Source organism: Nothobranchius furzeri, chromosome 15, assembly GCF_043380555.1.
Source record: "Nothobranchius furzeri strain GRZ-AD chromosome 15, NfurGRZ-RIMD1, whole genome shotgun sequence".
NCBI lineage: Eukaryota > Metazoa > Chordata > Actinopteri > Cyprinodontiformes > Nothobranchiidae > Nothobranchius > Nothobranchius furzeri.
The window spans coordinates 27,470,551-27,485,434 of record NC_091755.1 but is presented as its reverse complement, the minus strand read 5'-3'; the positions used below and the strand labels follow the sequence as shown (position 1 = coordinate 27,485,434).

At 41.7% G+C, this 14,884-nt stretch overlaps 2 protein-coding genes across 9 annotated transcripts in view; one reads left to right on the top strand and one right to left on the bottom strand.

The window, feature by feature from the left end:
- Window positions 1-3,899: 3,899 nt before the first annotated feature.
- On the bottom strand, window positions 3,900-5,411 carry LOC107390837 (transmembrane protease serine 11D). The gene is made up of 5 exons (XM_015967794.3): window positions 5,305-5,411; window positions 4,972-5,155; window positions 4,595-4,872; window positions 4,248-4,390; window positions 3,900-4,175 (listed from the first exon to the last, which is right to left on the bottom strand). The coding sequence occupies exons 1-5, from the start codon at window positions 5,372-5,374 to the stop codon at window positions 3,933-3,935; spliced, it is 918 nt and encodes a 305-aa protein (XP_015823280.3). The 5' UTR covers window positions 5,375-5,411; the 3' UTR covers window positions 3,900-3,932.
- A 1,121-nt stretch (window positions 5,412-6,532) lies between these two features.
- The window catches only part of scn8aa (sodium channel, voltage gated, type VIII, alpha subunit a), a 47,757-nt gene continuing 39,405 nt past the window's right edge, over window positions 6,533-14,884 (top strand). For 5 of the 8 annotated variants that reach the window (XM_070545138.1, XM_070545135.1, XM_070545132.1 and 2 more), the window contains exons 1-3: window positions 6,534-6,811; window positions 9,618-9,951; window positions 13,253-13,371. In XM_070545138.1, coding sequence (XP_070401239.1) covers window positions 9,673-9,951; window positions 13,253-13,371 — 398 coding nt within the window. In that variant the 5' untranslated portion in view covers window positions 6,534-6,811; window positions 9,618-9,672. The other 3 variants (XM_070545137.1, XM_070545136.1, XM_070545134.1) reach the window with 3 other exon arrangements.

Here is a 14,884-nt window from a genome sequence, read left to right as displayed (position 1 = left end):
CCCAAAATATTGAGCCTTTTTTAATTTTCTTTTATTTTTGATGTCGCCTCCACTGTATTTCCACTCTTTCCATCCAGAATTTGGGTTTAATATATTATCTTGGGCTTTCACTGATATTTTCCTGATGCATTTGGACCTGCACAGCCTCTGCAAACCACTGGTTTAATTACCCAGCAGCCTGACACACGCATGCATCCCATCGAAGGACCACTGAGGACACGTACGCGAGCCAGTAATTTGGTCACTCATGAATAACTGTGTGATAATTGCTTTGTCGCTACTGTTTCACTCCAACGAGTTTTAATAAAGTTTTATAATTTCTCATTGGCCTTCAAGCCTTTTCAATAGACGGTGCTATTCAATAAAAAAAGCCGTAGACAGATTTTTGTCCTTCAGCATTTTCACAAAAAGGGTTCTGCCTCGAAGTCCTTTTTGTGTGAAAGTAGATCTTTTACTGTGCTAACATGGTTTTTAGCTTCAGTTCAAATCTTAAATACTTTTTTATCCACTCAGTGATCTGATGCAAAATCTCTCCACAGGCAACTGGACACAGGCAATGCAACCTGACTTTTTTATTGTGTTTTGTGCTGTGAGAAACATTTCAATCGTCCAAAGTTGTTCTAAGCACAAAATGTAACTGTACAGGTGTGACAATGAGCAAAATAATACAAACAGGATTTTTCACTCCCATGAATGAATAAAAGACGTCAGTGGTTCACACTCTATACCTCAACAACAACCGTCTGCTCACTATGCATCATGGAGCTGCAGCGAACATGTTCTGGACTAGTCAATGGTGCGATAACTTCTAACAACATGTCACACTTGACAAAAACACTGTCACGCTGTCATTGGATGTGATTCATGTCAAATAAAAAAATGCTTTGTCAGACTTGCTTTTCCTTTTATTTTGACCCACAGATGTCTCCCAGCAGCAGCTCGCCTTCCATCCACCAGGCGTCACTGTTTACGCTTTGTCCCAATCTTTAAAAAAAAGCATAATTGATAATGATGTCATAGCAAAGTTCCATATTTACAGATTTTCTTAATCAGGACGTTTATTCTGGTTGGTTAATTTGCATTTATTTTTTAGATTTTCTTATGTAAACAGCAGCAAAACATGGATGCAAGACCTGCTAGAAAAATCTGAAAAGTTAGGATACAACATTTACATGCAATGCTGGGGCTCTTCATAATGCTTTATTTTGTGTATTGCATCAGAAAACATTGATTATACTCTAGTAAAAACGACAAACCGCACAAATGACTATTTAAGAAAATTAATGACTGGTTTATCTCAAAGTGGTTGATGTATCAGCTCTTACGCACTCTGGCGGCCACGTAGCGAAACTAAACTTAGGTTAACAAAATATAATTCATTAGCATTTCCTGTAGATTCCTTCAAAATAAAAAGGAAGAGGAAAGGATTTTTTTAAACATAGAGCCTCAAGATGAAAATCAGGATACACTTTACAAAAACATTAAAAATAAAATAAAAAGATAAAAAAACTTCATCAAAATGGAGACAAATGAAAAATTAGAAACAAAATAAAATCCAAAAGACAATAAAAATGAAAAACATAACCTCCAACATACCACTTGAAGGCGTGCACTTTTTGTAAATTCTTTCATAATAAAATACTGCGTCAATTTGACTTTTGCAACAGGAGAACATCCTCTTGTATTATAAAAATCATTAAAGAGCAAAAAGAAATATTTGATACGGATATGTGTGTGTACACTCGTATGTGTGTGTGTGTGTGTGTGTGAAAGCAGTGTGCAGCAGTGTGAACCCAGAGATTGCTGAAGATGACCATACCACATTGTGCACTGGATGCTCACCTGTCAGGCCACGCCCCCTCAGGTGCTTCTCGGCCACCCACAGGACTCCGACCAGAGTCTATCCCAACCTCATGAGTAAGAATTTTAACATAACATTAAATATCAAAACGTCACGTACGATTGTTGCCACACCTCTTAAAACAATTACACCCCAAAACAGTCCTTTACTGTTGTAACTCGTGTCTTCACAGAAAAAAACAAGCAATACGTTTATGCAGCACAGAGTAATTAGAGGAACATATTATTATCATTATTATTATTATTATTATTATTGTTGTTGTTGTTGTTGTTAGTATTAGTATTATTATGTGACCTATTCTATTTATGGATAATGATGAACAGAGGAGTGTGACTGTAATCCTTGTGTCCTGTTGACACTGATTTTAAAACTTGATGTTATGAAGTCTGGTTTGCTTTATGGTGGCATTTATCTACATTTGTTATGTTTCCTACCCTAATGCGAAGGTGACTTTATAACATATTAAGATATGCATCATTAAAAGTAAAATAGTGAATTCAAAGCACATGCTTGTGTTGAATGTGACTCACTTTCTATGGAAAAAGGGTTGCGTGCCATTTATAAAACATGAATAAAATTTTAGGTTTTTCAGATTAGTGACGATTAAAATCAAGATTTACACTGACAGAAAAACATTTGCAGTAGTTTGTTATTAAAGTACTCATCTTTACTCATCATTAAGCTAAAGGACTCACTCTCTGTGCTTCCCCATGACCTCCCTCCCACCTGCGTAGCCAGCTGGTTGAGCGCCACAGGCAGCCCCCGCTGAGGAAACCAGGATCCCAGCCCCCCCCCCCCCACCTACCGGGCCTCATGTTGTGAACTGTGACGTTTGTGCTTACATGTCGGGTGTTTTTTGCATTAGAGTGCTACACCCTGCTGGTGTGACCCTGTTAATGCCTTTTTTCTCCCTCCCCTGAACTTTCCTCATGTATTCCCTCATTCATCTACAAAGGAGCGCCGTCAAAAGGCTGCTCCCATGGTCTGCCTGCATCTGTCCTGTCTATATGTGTGTGTAACCTTGGTCAGGTTGTACTATGGAGTCGAGTTCCTATGCTCTGATCTGATCTGAGCGCTGGCAATAAAATTAATTCTGATTCTGATTCTGATTCTGATCTGTATAGTTGAATTATTTTTGTTTATTTTTGAAATCACATCAACAGACCACTGACTCATGAATAACTGTGTGATAATTGCTTTGTGGCAACAATATAAAATAATGTTTTTGTCAATTCTTTTTTCTTTTTAACCCACAGACGTATCTCAGCAGGTTTCACCATTTCTGCTTCATCCAAAAATATAAAATCACTCATAAAAATGTCACACAGTTCAATGTTATTCAGGTTTATGTGTATTCAGGATACCAGATTAGCAAGTTTAGGTTAATTTAGTCCAGTTTTTTGGTTAAAAGTTCGTTTTTTTTTTCAAAAGAAAAACAGGTTTGACTAATTTTATGTTGCAATGGAAAAAAAAACCCATCCAAAAAACCTGCTAGAAAAATCAAACTCAAATGAGTTATCTAAAATAACACTGGGACTGACCCTCACAAAAAAAACGTGTCTGAAATTAAAACACAAACCCTAAATGAACAACTCTTTCTTTACATTCTGTTTACATTATTCTTGTTTGTCTTCTTAAAACCATTCTGAGTCATAATTAATGTGACCATATACGATATGGAATGTGACCTTCGTCAGAGTTTAAGCCCTAAAGAAGGTCGTACACGACTGAAACACGTTGGCTTTTCCCTTTTCCTCTTGCACTAATAAAAACATTTTTCTAAGTGCCTCGGATTACCTATTTTTCTTCCCCATACACATTCCATAATTTATTAGATCCTGAAGAGCACCTGAAATATATATTTAAAATATTTTATGCAAACCCCACCTGTTTTGATGAAGCAAATGTGATCTTTTATGATGTTTAACCTAAAATGTTTAAACTCTTGTGTGTAAAACAGGTCATTTTAGGATTTGTTCAAAAGGAAAGAAAAACAAATCCTTACACTGTAAACAGAGCCTGTGACACTGAGACATGCCTGGGGTCAGGGACTCTATTTATTGCAGATGCTTTAGAGCAGCATCAGAGCTGCACTGAGCAGAACTGGGATCAGTTTTCTGTTCAGTCTTTCTGAAGCAGAAGGTGCTGGTGTTGCCTCCTGATTTGCCTTCAGCCAGTCTGCAAACCTGCTGGTTTGTGCATACACCCCTGGTCTGAGAGGAAGCCCGCACTGCTCTCCGAAGCTCGTCACTCCCACCACATAGAAGCTGCCATCGTTTTCGCTGTAGCACTGCAGGGGCCCTCCGCTGTCCCCCTGCACCCAGCACCACCAGTGTGTTAGAGGCCAGAAATGTGCAGATGACACAGAATAAGACCTCCATCATACCTGACAGGAGTCGACTCCTCCACCCTCCAGTCCTGCACAGATCATGCTTTCAGTGATGATGCCGTTGTACCAGGTGGGTTGGTTGCACGTCTGTCTGTCGATCAGCTCCACCTCAGCCTCCTGCAGTCTGTCCACCACACTGCCTGCAGAACACACACACACACACACACACACACACACACACACACACACACACACACACACACACACACACACACACACACACACACACACACACACACACACACACACACACACACACACACACACACAACACTGTTCATAACTCATTTATTCTACAGCCACAAGTTGTCACATTTATGGAAATATATGTAGGAGCACCCCACCTTTGTAGTAGAGGCTGCCCCATCCAGAGATGAAACAGTGGCTGAAGTTCAGAGAGACCTCATGGCTGGAGCTAAGAGGAGTGCAGGCTGGCTGGACGTAGGCCGTGAAGTTGAGCGGAGAGCTGAGCAGCACCAGCGCTACATCGTTGTCAGTTGTGGTGTCGTTGTAGTCCTTGTGAATTTTGACTTCTCTGATGGAGCGTACCTGAATGTGAAGTCCTGGAGCAGACAACACGTTCAGTCCTGCCATCACTCTATACTGGTTTCTGCTGATGGACCTGAACACAAACACAGGATCAGTATGTGTATAGTGTGTGTGTGTGTGTGTGTGTGTGTGTGTGTGTGTGTGTGTGTGTGTGTTTGTGTTCACCACTCACATGTATTTGTAGAAGCAGTGTGCAGCGCTGAGCACCCAGAGGTCGTTGATGATGGTCCCACCACAGTGATGACTGTAGAAAATCTGGACGCTCACCTGCCAGGGCCACGCCCCCTCAGGTGCTTCTTGGCCACCCACGATACGAGACACATCAGGGTTCCCGACCAGAGTCCGCTGCCCACAACCTTACGAGTAAGAATATATGTTTTATCATGACATTAAAAATAAAAACGTTGTTGCCACACTCAGTCAAGAACACTCTTGATCATTTTCTGCCAAAATAACAAATAAACCAAACATGAGCTAAATGTTTACTCTAATGTTTAAAACTCACCATGTTGTGCTGAGGCTGGAGCGGACAAACACACGATACTAAAAAACAGGAGAAACACCTTTACCTCCATCTAACCTGGACTCAAAAGGACTTTTAACTTCAAACAAAAACAGTTCCTTCCGGTCAGTGATGTAATGATGCGCATGGAGATAATTCTTCCTAGTAACACATTGTTTTTTTTCCATTCTATTCAGTTTTATTCAAACGGTAGAAACACACACACACACACACACACACACACACACACACACACACACACACACACACACACACACACACACACACACACACACACACACACACACACACACACACAGCAGAAGTCAGGTTACAACTTAAAAAACTGCTTTTCATACTTTTTATTTTGTAATAGTTAGTTCCATGTAACGTTTTCTCAATATTTAAAGAGCAAGTCACCCCTTACAAGAAGCATATCACTCCCAATTCATGTTTGAAAAATGCAACAAATGCTGTTGCCTAGCAGACCGAGAGGGTGGAGCCACTAACAAATACACACACTCACGACATTGTGACATCATAATGTACCAGTTTACATCACAGCATACCTCTTAGCCAATAGCGGTGGCAGATTTAAATTCAAATGCAGTGAAGAGTTTTTACCTGACAACGGCACAACTCTGACAGTTTCAGGCAGAAAATTAAAATTTTAACTAACATGCACTAAAGTGCAAAACTATTGACTACACGTGTCTGTAGCACAATTAGACACACATTTATATAGTTTATCAGAAAAAAATTATTGATTTGGGGGTGACTTGCTCTTTAAGAGAGTATAGGGGAATTGCTACTACTACTAATAATAACAATAATTATAATAATCATAATTATAATGATAATAATAATAATGATTAATAAGTGATATGACCAATGCATTTATTGATAATGATGAACAGACATATTGTAATTGTAAACACTGTCATTAGTGATTTATGCTTAATGGAGTCATTTGACTACATATTTTGTACCGCAAGAATAAGAGTTATTAAAATTGACACTGAATTAAGTAAAATGTTGAATATATGTTAGAAAAAAGTTGCATGGTAAAAAGGCAAAATAAAGCTTCTAAATAATTGATGGACTTATTATAATTAGGAGTTACAGAAAGAAACATTTAAAACCCCATCATTTATTTTATGGTGCTCTGCTGTCAGCACTCTCAACGCCTGCAAACTACAAAAAACAAAAATCCTGCGCTGAAAGGAAAGGTGTCTGCTCTTCTGCGCGTGCATGCTCATCAGGTCCCTTTAGCAGGATAATCTGGGGTTTGGAGTCTGCAGGCCTAAATGACCTTTAGGATTTTACCAAGCGCACTTGCCGACACTCCCTCACATTCTGCTGAGAGTCATCAATTATGCAGGGAAGCTGCTGCTCGCTCTGAGGGGGGAAGAGAGCAGCAACAATATGGCGACAACCGCAGTTTCTCCCCGATCTTTCCCACATCTGCAGTCCTGCAACGACTCTCCGGATTCCCTGTAACCCTTACAGAGTGAGTATGTTTCATTTGTGGTGTTTTTTTATGAAACGCTGGGCTGAGGGTGGATTTCTCCGTCGGTGGGATTCCTTGCGTAAAGCCTAAATGTCGCAGAGCTGCTCACTGCCCCGCGTCTTTTTTCTGGAGCGGGATGGAAGAGGGTGTCAACTAAACAAGTGGACTGGACCAGAGCAGAGATGAATGATATACACGACTGATGATTAGTCGGGCTCGATGACAAGGGATTGTTGCGATTATTCCAGCACCTGGGCCATAGGAGGAGGAGAGCGGTTTTCAGCCAAGACGCAGTCTGACTCCTCCAGCATATAAAAGCCAAATAAATGTGCATTTAATACCCTGATCATACAAGGACTAACAAGATGATGCACTTGAAACACACGGCTTCGAAAAAGAAGGTGACGCTGTGTGAGTATGATCTTTTTCTCATAAATTAAGGCGTTTATGCTGCTGCAGGTGATCTGCTGTGGCTGCAGCGCCATGACCCATGCTCGTGCTTCATCCTACAAACATATGTGCAGATTCCGGCTCCATCTCCGGGTTTGTGTTTTGCACAGGTATTGATTTGCCAGTAGACATGGCTCCTCGGGTGTGGTGCAGATTCTTATGGCGCGCACAAAACGCACATAATGTCCCGACCGAGGACGACCTCTTCATGTATTTTCATTATTCCAAATGAATGCGTAGTTGGATGATTTGTGGAGAAACGTTTAGAAACTTGCAGCTTTGAGTGGGGAACCCATAGATGCGTTGTTCTCAGCGTGACATTTGCAACATACAAACCACCCACTGCAGCAAACACCGCTCTGGTAGATCTGCGCGGAACGGGCCACTTTTCTGCGCAGTAAAAAGCCTCCACAGAGGCGGAGCACGACTTTTCTAATGAATGCAACATTAATCAAAACCAATGCTGTCTAATTCAGGCCATCTCTAGATTATCAGCGTGTAGAGACGAGATTTGGGCAGAATAGATCAAATAATGGAGAAGACGGAACGATGTGCGCGTGCGGAGCAGCTGTCACCATGACTTCAGGGATAAAGATCCGGCCGGCAGGAGAGCACACTGTGTCTTTTTTTCCTTTCCATCTTTTCACCGGACAGATCGGTTTTGATTTCTTCCCTGCGCGTATACGCACTCACGCGCCCGTGTATGTGTTGGTGCGCGCGCGCCGTGGTGCTGAAGCGGACAGCGCCAGCAGAGCCTCAGAAGGTTCCGGGATCCATTTTAAAACGGCCTCCTCTGCGCGCATGTGTTCTCTTTAGCTTTGGTGTGTTTTCATCATCATCATCATCACCATCACTCCCCCATGCCAGGACAGGAAGAGTGCAAGTCCCCCCCACTCCCCGTGATTGCAGCTCGGGCATTTGCAATTAGAGTGCGTTATGCAAGAGGGGAGCAGAGGGAGGGACGGGCCTTGTGATTCAGATATGGCGGACGGTCTTGTTCCACAAAAATAATCTGTGCGGTCTAACGTGAAGAGTTTAACCAAGAAATGGGACGAAAAGTTCCTGGAATGTGTTTCACATTAGACAGACCCTCTTCCTCATCTTTCTTCCCTCTCCACTCCTGGTTTGAGTCATTGCGCCAATTAGCACGAAGGAGTGTTTAAGAAAAGCCCCACCGAGTCATGCAGTTAGTAAGTCAGCTGAATTTTCTGACATCATTTCTATAATCTTCCCCCCAAAAGTAATAAAATCCTTGCACTGGTCTGGGTTAAAAACTCCAAACAAAACCAGACATGCAGATTATTTTATTTTAGGGCTTGAGTGTCTGAGTGAAACCTTGAGAAGTTTTGCAAGCAGAAATGCATATGAGCACTAAGATATGGAACCCAACGTATTGTTTTGTTTGTTGACACTTTACTATGTATAAACAGCTTTCCAAGTCATAGAAACACTAATGTTATGGAGACATGATTTTTTTTTACATTTTTATTCCAAAAAGTTAAAGCTGAGTGATAGCTAATCTGTTGGTCGTTGAGTCTGTAACATGTCTTCATTTAGTCTCATTTTTTCCACATCAAGCAGGAAAAATCAACAACTATGTAACAAACACAGGGCATATAAAACTAACATCACACACTCGTGTTCTAAACCAACTATCCTCAGTAGGGTCACTGGGAGCTGGAGTCTAACCCAGCAGTCATAGGAAGAGACATGGGGGACACCCTGGACAGGTCACCAGTCCCTTACAGGGACACATCAGACACACGACCATTCACACACTCACACACCCCTATCTCCAATCAACCTGAACATGCATGTTTTTGGTCTGTGGGAGAAAATCCATGCATGGGGAGAATTAACTCTGCACAGAAAGGACAAAGCAAGGATTTGAACCTGCAACCCTTTTGCTGCAAGTCAACACTGCTGCCATCTGCACCACCATGCAGCACATATCTTATGTTTGTGAAAAGCTACAGTAAGCAGAGTTTCAAAATGTTGCTGAAAAAATTGGGTAACACTTTATAATAAAGGCCCCTTTATTAACATTACTTTGTGCATTATTAAGCATGAACAAACTCTCAAAGTATTAACAGCTGCTTAACCATATTATGTTATGCAATACTAATCACACACACCCCTGGCCCTTTGTCCTAACCTTTAGGACACTTAAAAGTTAACAGTAACGTTCATAAAGGGACCCTTTTATGTTTAATAACACACTATGTAACATTAATAAAGGGACCATTATTGTAAAGTGTTACCACAAATTGTATTAGCATTATATTTTGTCTGTGAAGCTGTGAGTTTCTGCCAGAAATGGTTGTTCAGATTATTTTTCTCCTTCTGCCTTCTGCAGAGCTGCTACTGTGGATGGTACAAACCTAATGACCAAGTAGTTGCAGGATGAAAACATGGCTGCACCCCTTCTTGCACCGCCAGGACCTGATAGCTTCAAGAAGTTTACGAGGGAATCTTTGGTGGTCCTTGAGCAGCGCATCACAGAGGAGAAGAACAAGAAGCCACCCAAGCAGGACAGCAGCTACCGAGATGATGATGACGAGAACAAGCCCAAACCCAACAGTGACCTGGAGGCCGGGAAGAGCCTGCCCTACATCTATGGGGACCCGCCTAAAGGAATGGTGGCGGTACCCCTGGATGATCTGGATCCGTACTACCTGAAGACTCAGAAAGTGAGTTTAGAAAAATGTTTTTTTTTTCTTTTGCTATTTTGTACTAGAGCTGGAAGGATATTTCACAACTGTTTAGCAAATATTAAAACCCAAAAAGCCTGAAAACGTCTGTCTACAACATTTAAGTATTCAGATCTTCAGCTTCGTTTAGATTTAGTAACGCAAAGGTAAAATGTAATCCTGCTCAGAAGTATCTGTCCCAGTCTTCAGACACTTAACCTTCCTAAATTCCAAATTCAGTGCCCATAACATCACACATGCTACACTTATCATTATTTCATCATGCATGGCCTGTTTTGCCTTCATATCCTCTGCAAAAGTCTCCATGATGAAAATAAACATGTTATCTTCCACATGTTTTTCTATATTATGCCTGCACAGTTTTAGAAAACATGCAATTGCAAGTTAGCTGAGTATTAAAATGAAATTGTCAGTGATGATAAAGCCAGTTGTTCTGTCATCATTATGCAAACGTAGCTCTTTGTGCCAGCTGAGTGTGTTTATTAAAGTGAGGGTCCATCTGATTGGCAGATATGTACATGGTGTTTGCCATTTGAGTCTTTTGAAGACATTGAGTGCAGGTCAAATACAAGCAGACAGTTGTTATCTCCAATGTTCCACACAGAGCTTTAGGGCAGAGGCCACAAACAGAAACCATTAAAGAAACCGTTGTTTTCAAATCATTCAGAACTTAATCTGTGCCAGAAAAAGGCAGCAGCAGGCAGAGAGGACTGCTGCTGTCTGAGAGGAGACATGTGTCTCTCTGGGGCTCTCGTCATGTCTGACACTTCTTGAGAGGATGGCCAGGTGTGACCTTGACAGGCTCTGAATATCACCAGCTAACTGTCAGCCAAAAGTGCTGAAGGAGACCATTGTTGTCGCGCTGCTCCGGTCGTGAGTCAGCCTCAGATTGAAGGTTAGAGAAGGAAGGAAGGGCAACACGTGCAGGTGTGGAGAGAAACTGAAACGGAGAAGTGGAGGAGTGTAAAACAGAGAATCTGCAGCCATGTTGGAGCATCGACGTGAACGATGCCCTGCAAGATGCAGAATGATCTGAGCATTGATGTAGATCCAGGTGAGTTTCCAACTGGATCATGCTTCGCTGCTCTAACAAAGAAACATGAAAATAGGATCAATATGAATTTTAAAGCTGCCTCATTTCCCATCAGTCTGCAAAGCTTTCCTCTTAACTTTACTCAAACACAAGCTGGCATGAATGTGTGTGTGAGAGTAAAGAAGATCACAATTAGAGTGCGTTATGCTCTTTGTTTTACCTCCCTGTCTCCACATGGTGCACGCTGCATGTTATATAACACACCAGTCCAGCTCACGAGAAGGAGACACGATTCCAATGACACGTGGCAAACATGTCCAGCATTCTGTGGGACTGTTTGTTGATTTTTCTCCAGCTAAAATACAACTCGTTCATTTTCAGTGCATCACTGTCAAAGAAGAACCCTGGTCCAACGGGCATCTTCAAGCTGCTCTCTCCAGCAGTCCTCTCAGCTCTCTGTTTGGGCAAATCTAATTATGGCCACCAGTCTGGGCTCTTTCCAAGAGGGACCTGATGCCACCTTAGTTCTGGGGCAGCTCCTGACGTCAGATCAGATGGTGACCTTGTGCGTCCCCGTAGCTGAGGGCTACCAGACCCGCTGAGGAGGGCTCAGCCAGGCTGTGTTCTGTGCTGCTGGACAGAAAAATAGTTTTAAAAGAGAGGGGGAAGATAGAAGGAGGAAGGGAGGGAGAGATGATATCAGGACAGGGAGGAAATGGATGCACTTTCTCTGCAACTCATATTTTTGTTTTTCTAGCTTATTTTAGTATAAATGCAAAGCTTTAGCCTTTCAGATGTCTAATGAGGACTGAGATAAATCACAAATGTGTATGTACTTCCACACAGAAAGAGTAAATGTGACATTTTCTTTCATTTTTAACATGTATATAACCAGTCAGTCAAAACCAACGTGGTTGGCAAACTTCTAGATTGTTTTTTCAGTGTCTGACAGAAGTGACAGACTGATGGAGAGAGTTCACGACCTTCGGATGACGTCATCGGTTTGTGTTCTGGTCCTCCCTTGTGAACATCGCACCGTTCATCATGCGCTGTTGACATTTTTACAGCCTTGAATGCAAACCAACAAAAGATTTAGAGATTTTTTTCTACAGTGAAGATTTGTTAAATCACGATGAGATGTTGGAGTTAAACTGAATGAAAACAACTTTTGGCTAAAACTTTATGATCATTGGAAACAGGAGAAGAGTAGGAGGAGCAGGTGTGCCTAAGGGGGTTGTTACTGCATCAGTGATGAATGAGTGTGAGGTTTTTGTAGTAAAGGGGCTGTGAAACAAAGCCATCGACCGCTGAACGTGCTGGTGGAGTGTATGGTGCTCGCTGCTGCGGCCCTCTTGGATACAGATGCTGTCTCCCTGCCGGCTGCCTCCAGCTGATGGCTCCTTCTCTCCATCTCCCGCCCTTCCCCCTTTTGCCTTCTCGTGAAATTCTGCCCAGCTCCTTCGCTCAGGCTCCCTCTGCCCTGCTTCTCCTCAGACAGCTTACTTCATTTGCTCCCCATCTTCTTTGTTTTTATACCTTCCTCCTCCCTGCTCAGCTCAGGATTATGAAATTTTCAGTAGCGTTGCAGCAGTTTAGTCATGCGTTGCCAAGACCAGACTCTGCACACATGAAGCTGTTTAGCGGGTTGTATAAATGAAAACGTTGGAGGCTCGTTTTTGCTGGTTTCCACAGATTTGTGTGAAAGTTACTTTCGCTCGTGTGCATCTGTAGTGGGATTATTGCCTTCAAATTTTAGGAAGGTTTCAGCGCTTTTGAAAGTTTCGTTTTTCTCGGATTAATCGAATACTGCAGCACCGTCAACCATTTTCCCTGCTTCCTCCTCCTTGTTCCCGCCTCCTGACTCAGCTTCTGTGGGACCTCATGTTTTGAGGGTTTCCTTGTTGAAAGTGCCACAGCCTATATCACTTGTGCAAATGCACAGTTTCATTAAACTTTCATGCATTTTGCCATGTTTTATTCAAACAATTGCGAGGTTAACCCACAAAAAGTGTCTTTCTATGCTCGTGCTTGTTTTCTCCTGCTGTTGGTGGGAAGGACAGGACTGAGAGTGGGACAGCTAAAAAATCCCAGAAACATCCCGACAGTTCTGTTTCATTTTATTTCATCACCAGAATATGTGCAACATTGATAGATATAAGTGACACATTTGTTTTACACACAAAGTGATTTAATGATGTTTATATTCATTAACCCTTTATAACCTTTTCTTTTTTTCTCTCTCCACAGACCTTTATAGTGCTGAATAAAGGGAAGACAATCTTCCGTTTTAGTGCCACACCTGCCTTGTACTTCATAAGTCCTTTCAATCCGGTTAGGCGAATAGCTATTAAAATTTTGATACATTCATATCCTTTTAAAGTGATGCTGTTAACGGCAACTACAAGAGGGTTTCCTGTTCACGTGCATTATTCATGATGTTCTGTGTGCTCGCTCTGCTGCTGATGTTTCTAATGACTGCTGCAGCTGCAGGAGCGGATCCCTGTGCTGAAGTCTTCCTCACACATAACACCGTACAGGGCGCCGTGCAGTAGCCATTTTATTACTGAAGGAAATGGCTGGCACAAATGATGAGTCATCCTTTACAGTAAACCACGCTAGACCTCTTCAGTGTGCTCATTATCTGTGCAAGCCACCTGAGTGCTAAGACGAGTTGCTGTGGGCTGCTCCCCTCTTTGTTCCTAGAGTTATTAAAGACTCTGTAGCAGGAGGTAAATAGTTTTTTAGAGAACAAACAGCAGCTGATAGGAGCTAAATATACACAGTGTTGTTGTTGGTCAAACCTGCCAGATGACTGAGATAAATCTGGTAAAATCTCCTGTTACAACAAGGCTCGAAGAAATATCCACCTTATCATAATATTTATCTAGTCTAGAGCTGAATTTCTTTAACGATATCAAAGTTTTACACAAGTTGAATGATGTTTGGGTAAAATAATTCTTGTGGAAGTGAGCACACATGAAAAGTGGGGTTTTATAACTTTTATACACTCTAAAATACGAAATGTTGAATTTACATGACTAAGTTATGGTGCATTCCAGTTGTCCTCGGAACTAATTTTTCCGAGATAAGTTAGCCAGATATGACGCAATGAACTCGGAATTCTGAGCTGCGGGCTCGTATGTTTCAGAGGACCCCGAGATCCCAAATTTAAAGATGGCTGCACCCAGTTCTACCAGGAAGTAGTTATCGTCTTTATATTTTTCTCACTTATATGTTCTGTTTTCTCTCTTTTTGCTATTTAAAATCACCGATAAGTTGTTTTTGTTGGTATCAATAGTTAAGGTGTTGAAAAATGTAACATTGCCACCAAAATGGACCGGTGTTTATGGATTTTACTTTTCCTGGCATTTATATTTTTACATTTTATTTGTAATGCTTTTCTGGTTGTATTTGGCAACTGTCGAAGGGCGTGTGTGTCACTGTTATTTAGATGCAAGAAAACTTGGTTACATAATTCTTTTGGTTTACTACTCAACAACACTGATGGCATCCATTTTTTCTGAGTTGGAAGCTGCAACGCAAAACAAGCCAGTCACGCCATTTCCTGCTCAGAAATTCCGTACACAATTAAATCAACTAGTTTCACTAAAACTAGTTGTGTAAAGCAACGATTACTGTTGGACAAAAAACATTATTACTTACAAGTCCAGTAGCAACAAAGCCAGGTCACAATCAGTCCGTGATTTTGTAGCCCCCTTTAGCTTCCTCAAACGAGTGTAGGCTGCGCTGGCGTTCATTCCGGTTTTAGCTTCACCTCCAGTGACATTCCTCTCTTCCTTTTACTTTCAGGCTCCACTGTTATGCCAACAAAACAAAATTCTTCTTCTTCTTGCAATTTTTATTGATGGTTGGTGAACT

Excerpts from the sequence above, each read along its gene's own strand:
- LOC107390837 (XM_015967794.3), bottom strand. The coding sequence starts at position 5,374 with ATGGAGGTAAAGGTGTTTCTCCTGTTTTTTAGTATCGTGTGTTTGTCC. Across the intron at positions 5,156-5,304 it reads TCCAGCCTCAGCACAACATG|GTTGTGGGCAGCGGACTCTG; the intron begins GTGAGTTTTAAA and ends CTTACTCGTAAG. Across the intron at positions 4,391-4,594 it reads GGGCAGCCTCTACTACAAAG|GCAGTGTGGTGGACAGACTG; the intron begins GTGGGGTGCTCC and ends TGTGTTCTGCAG.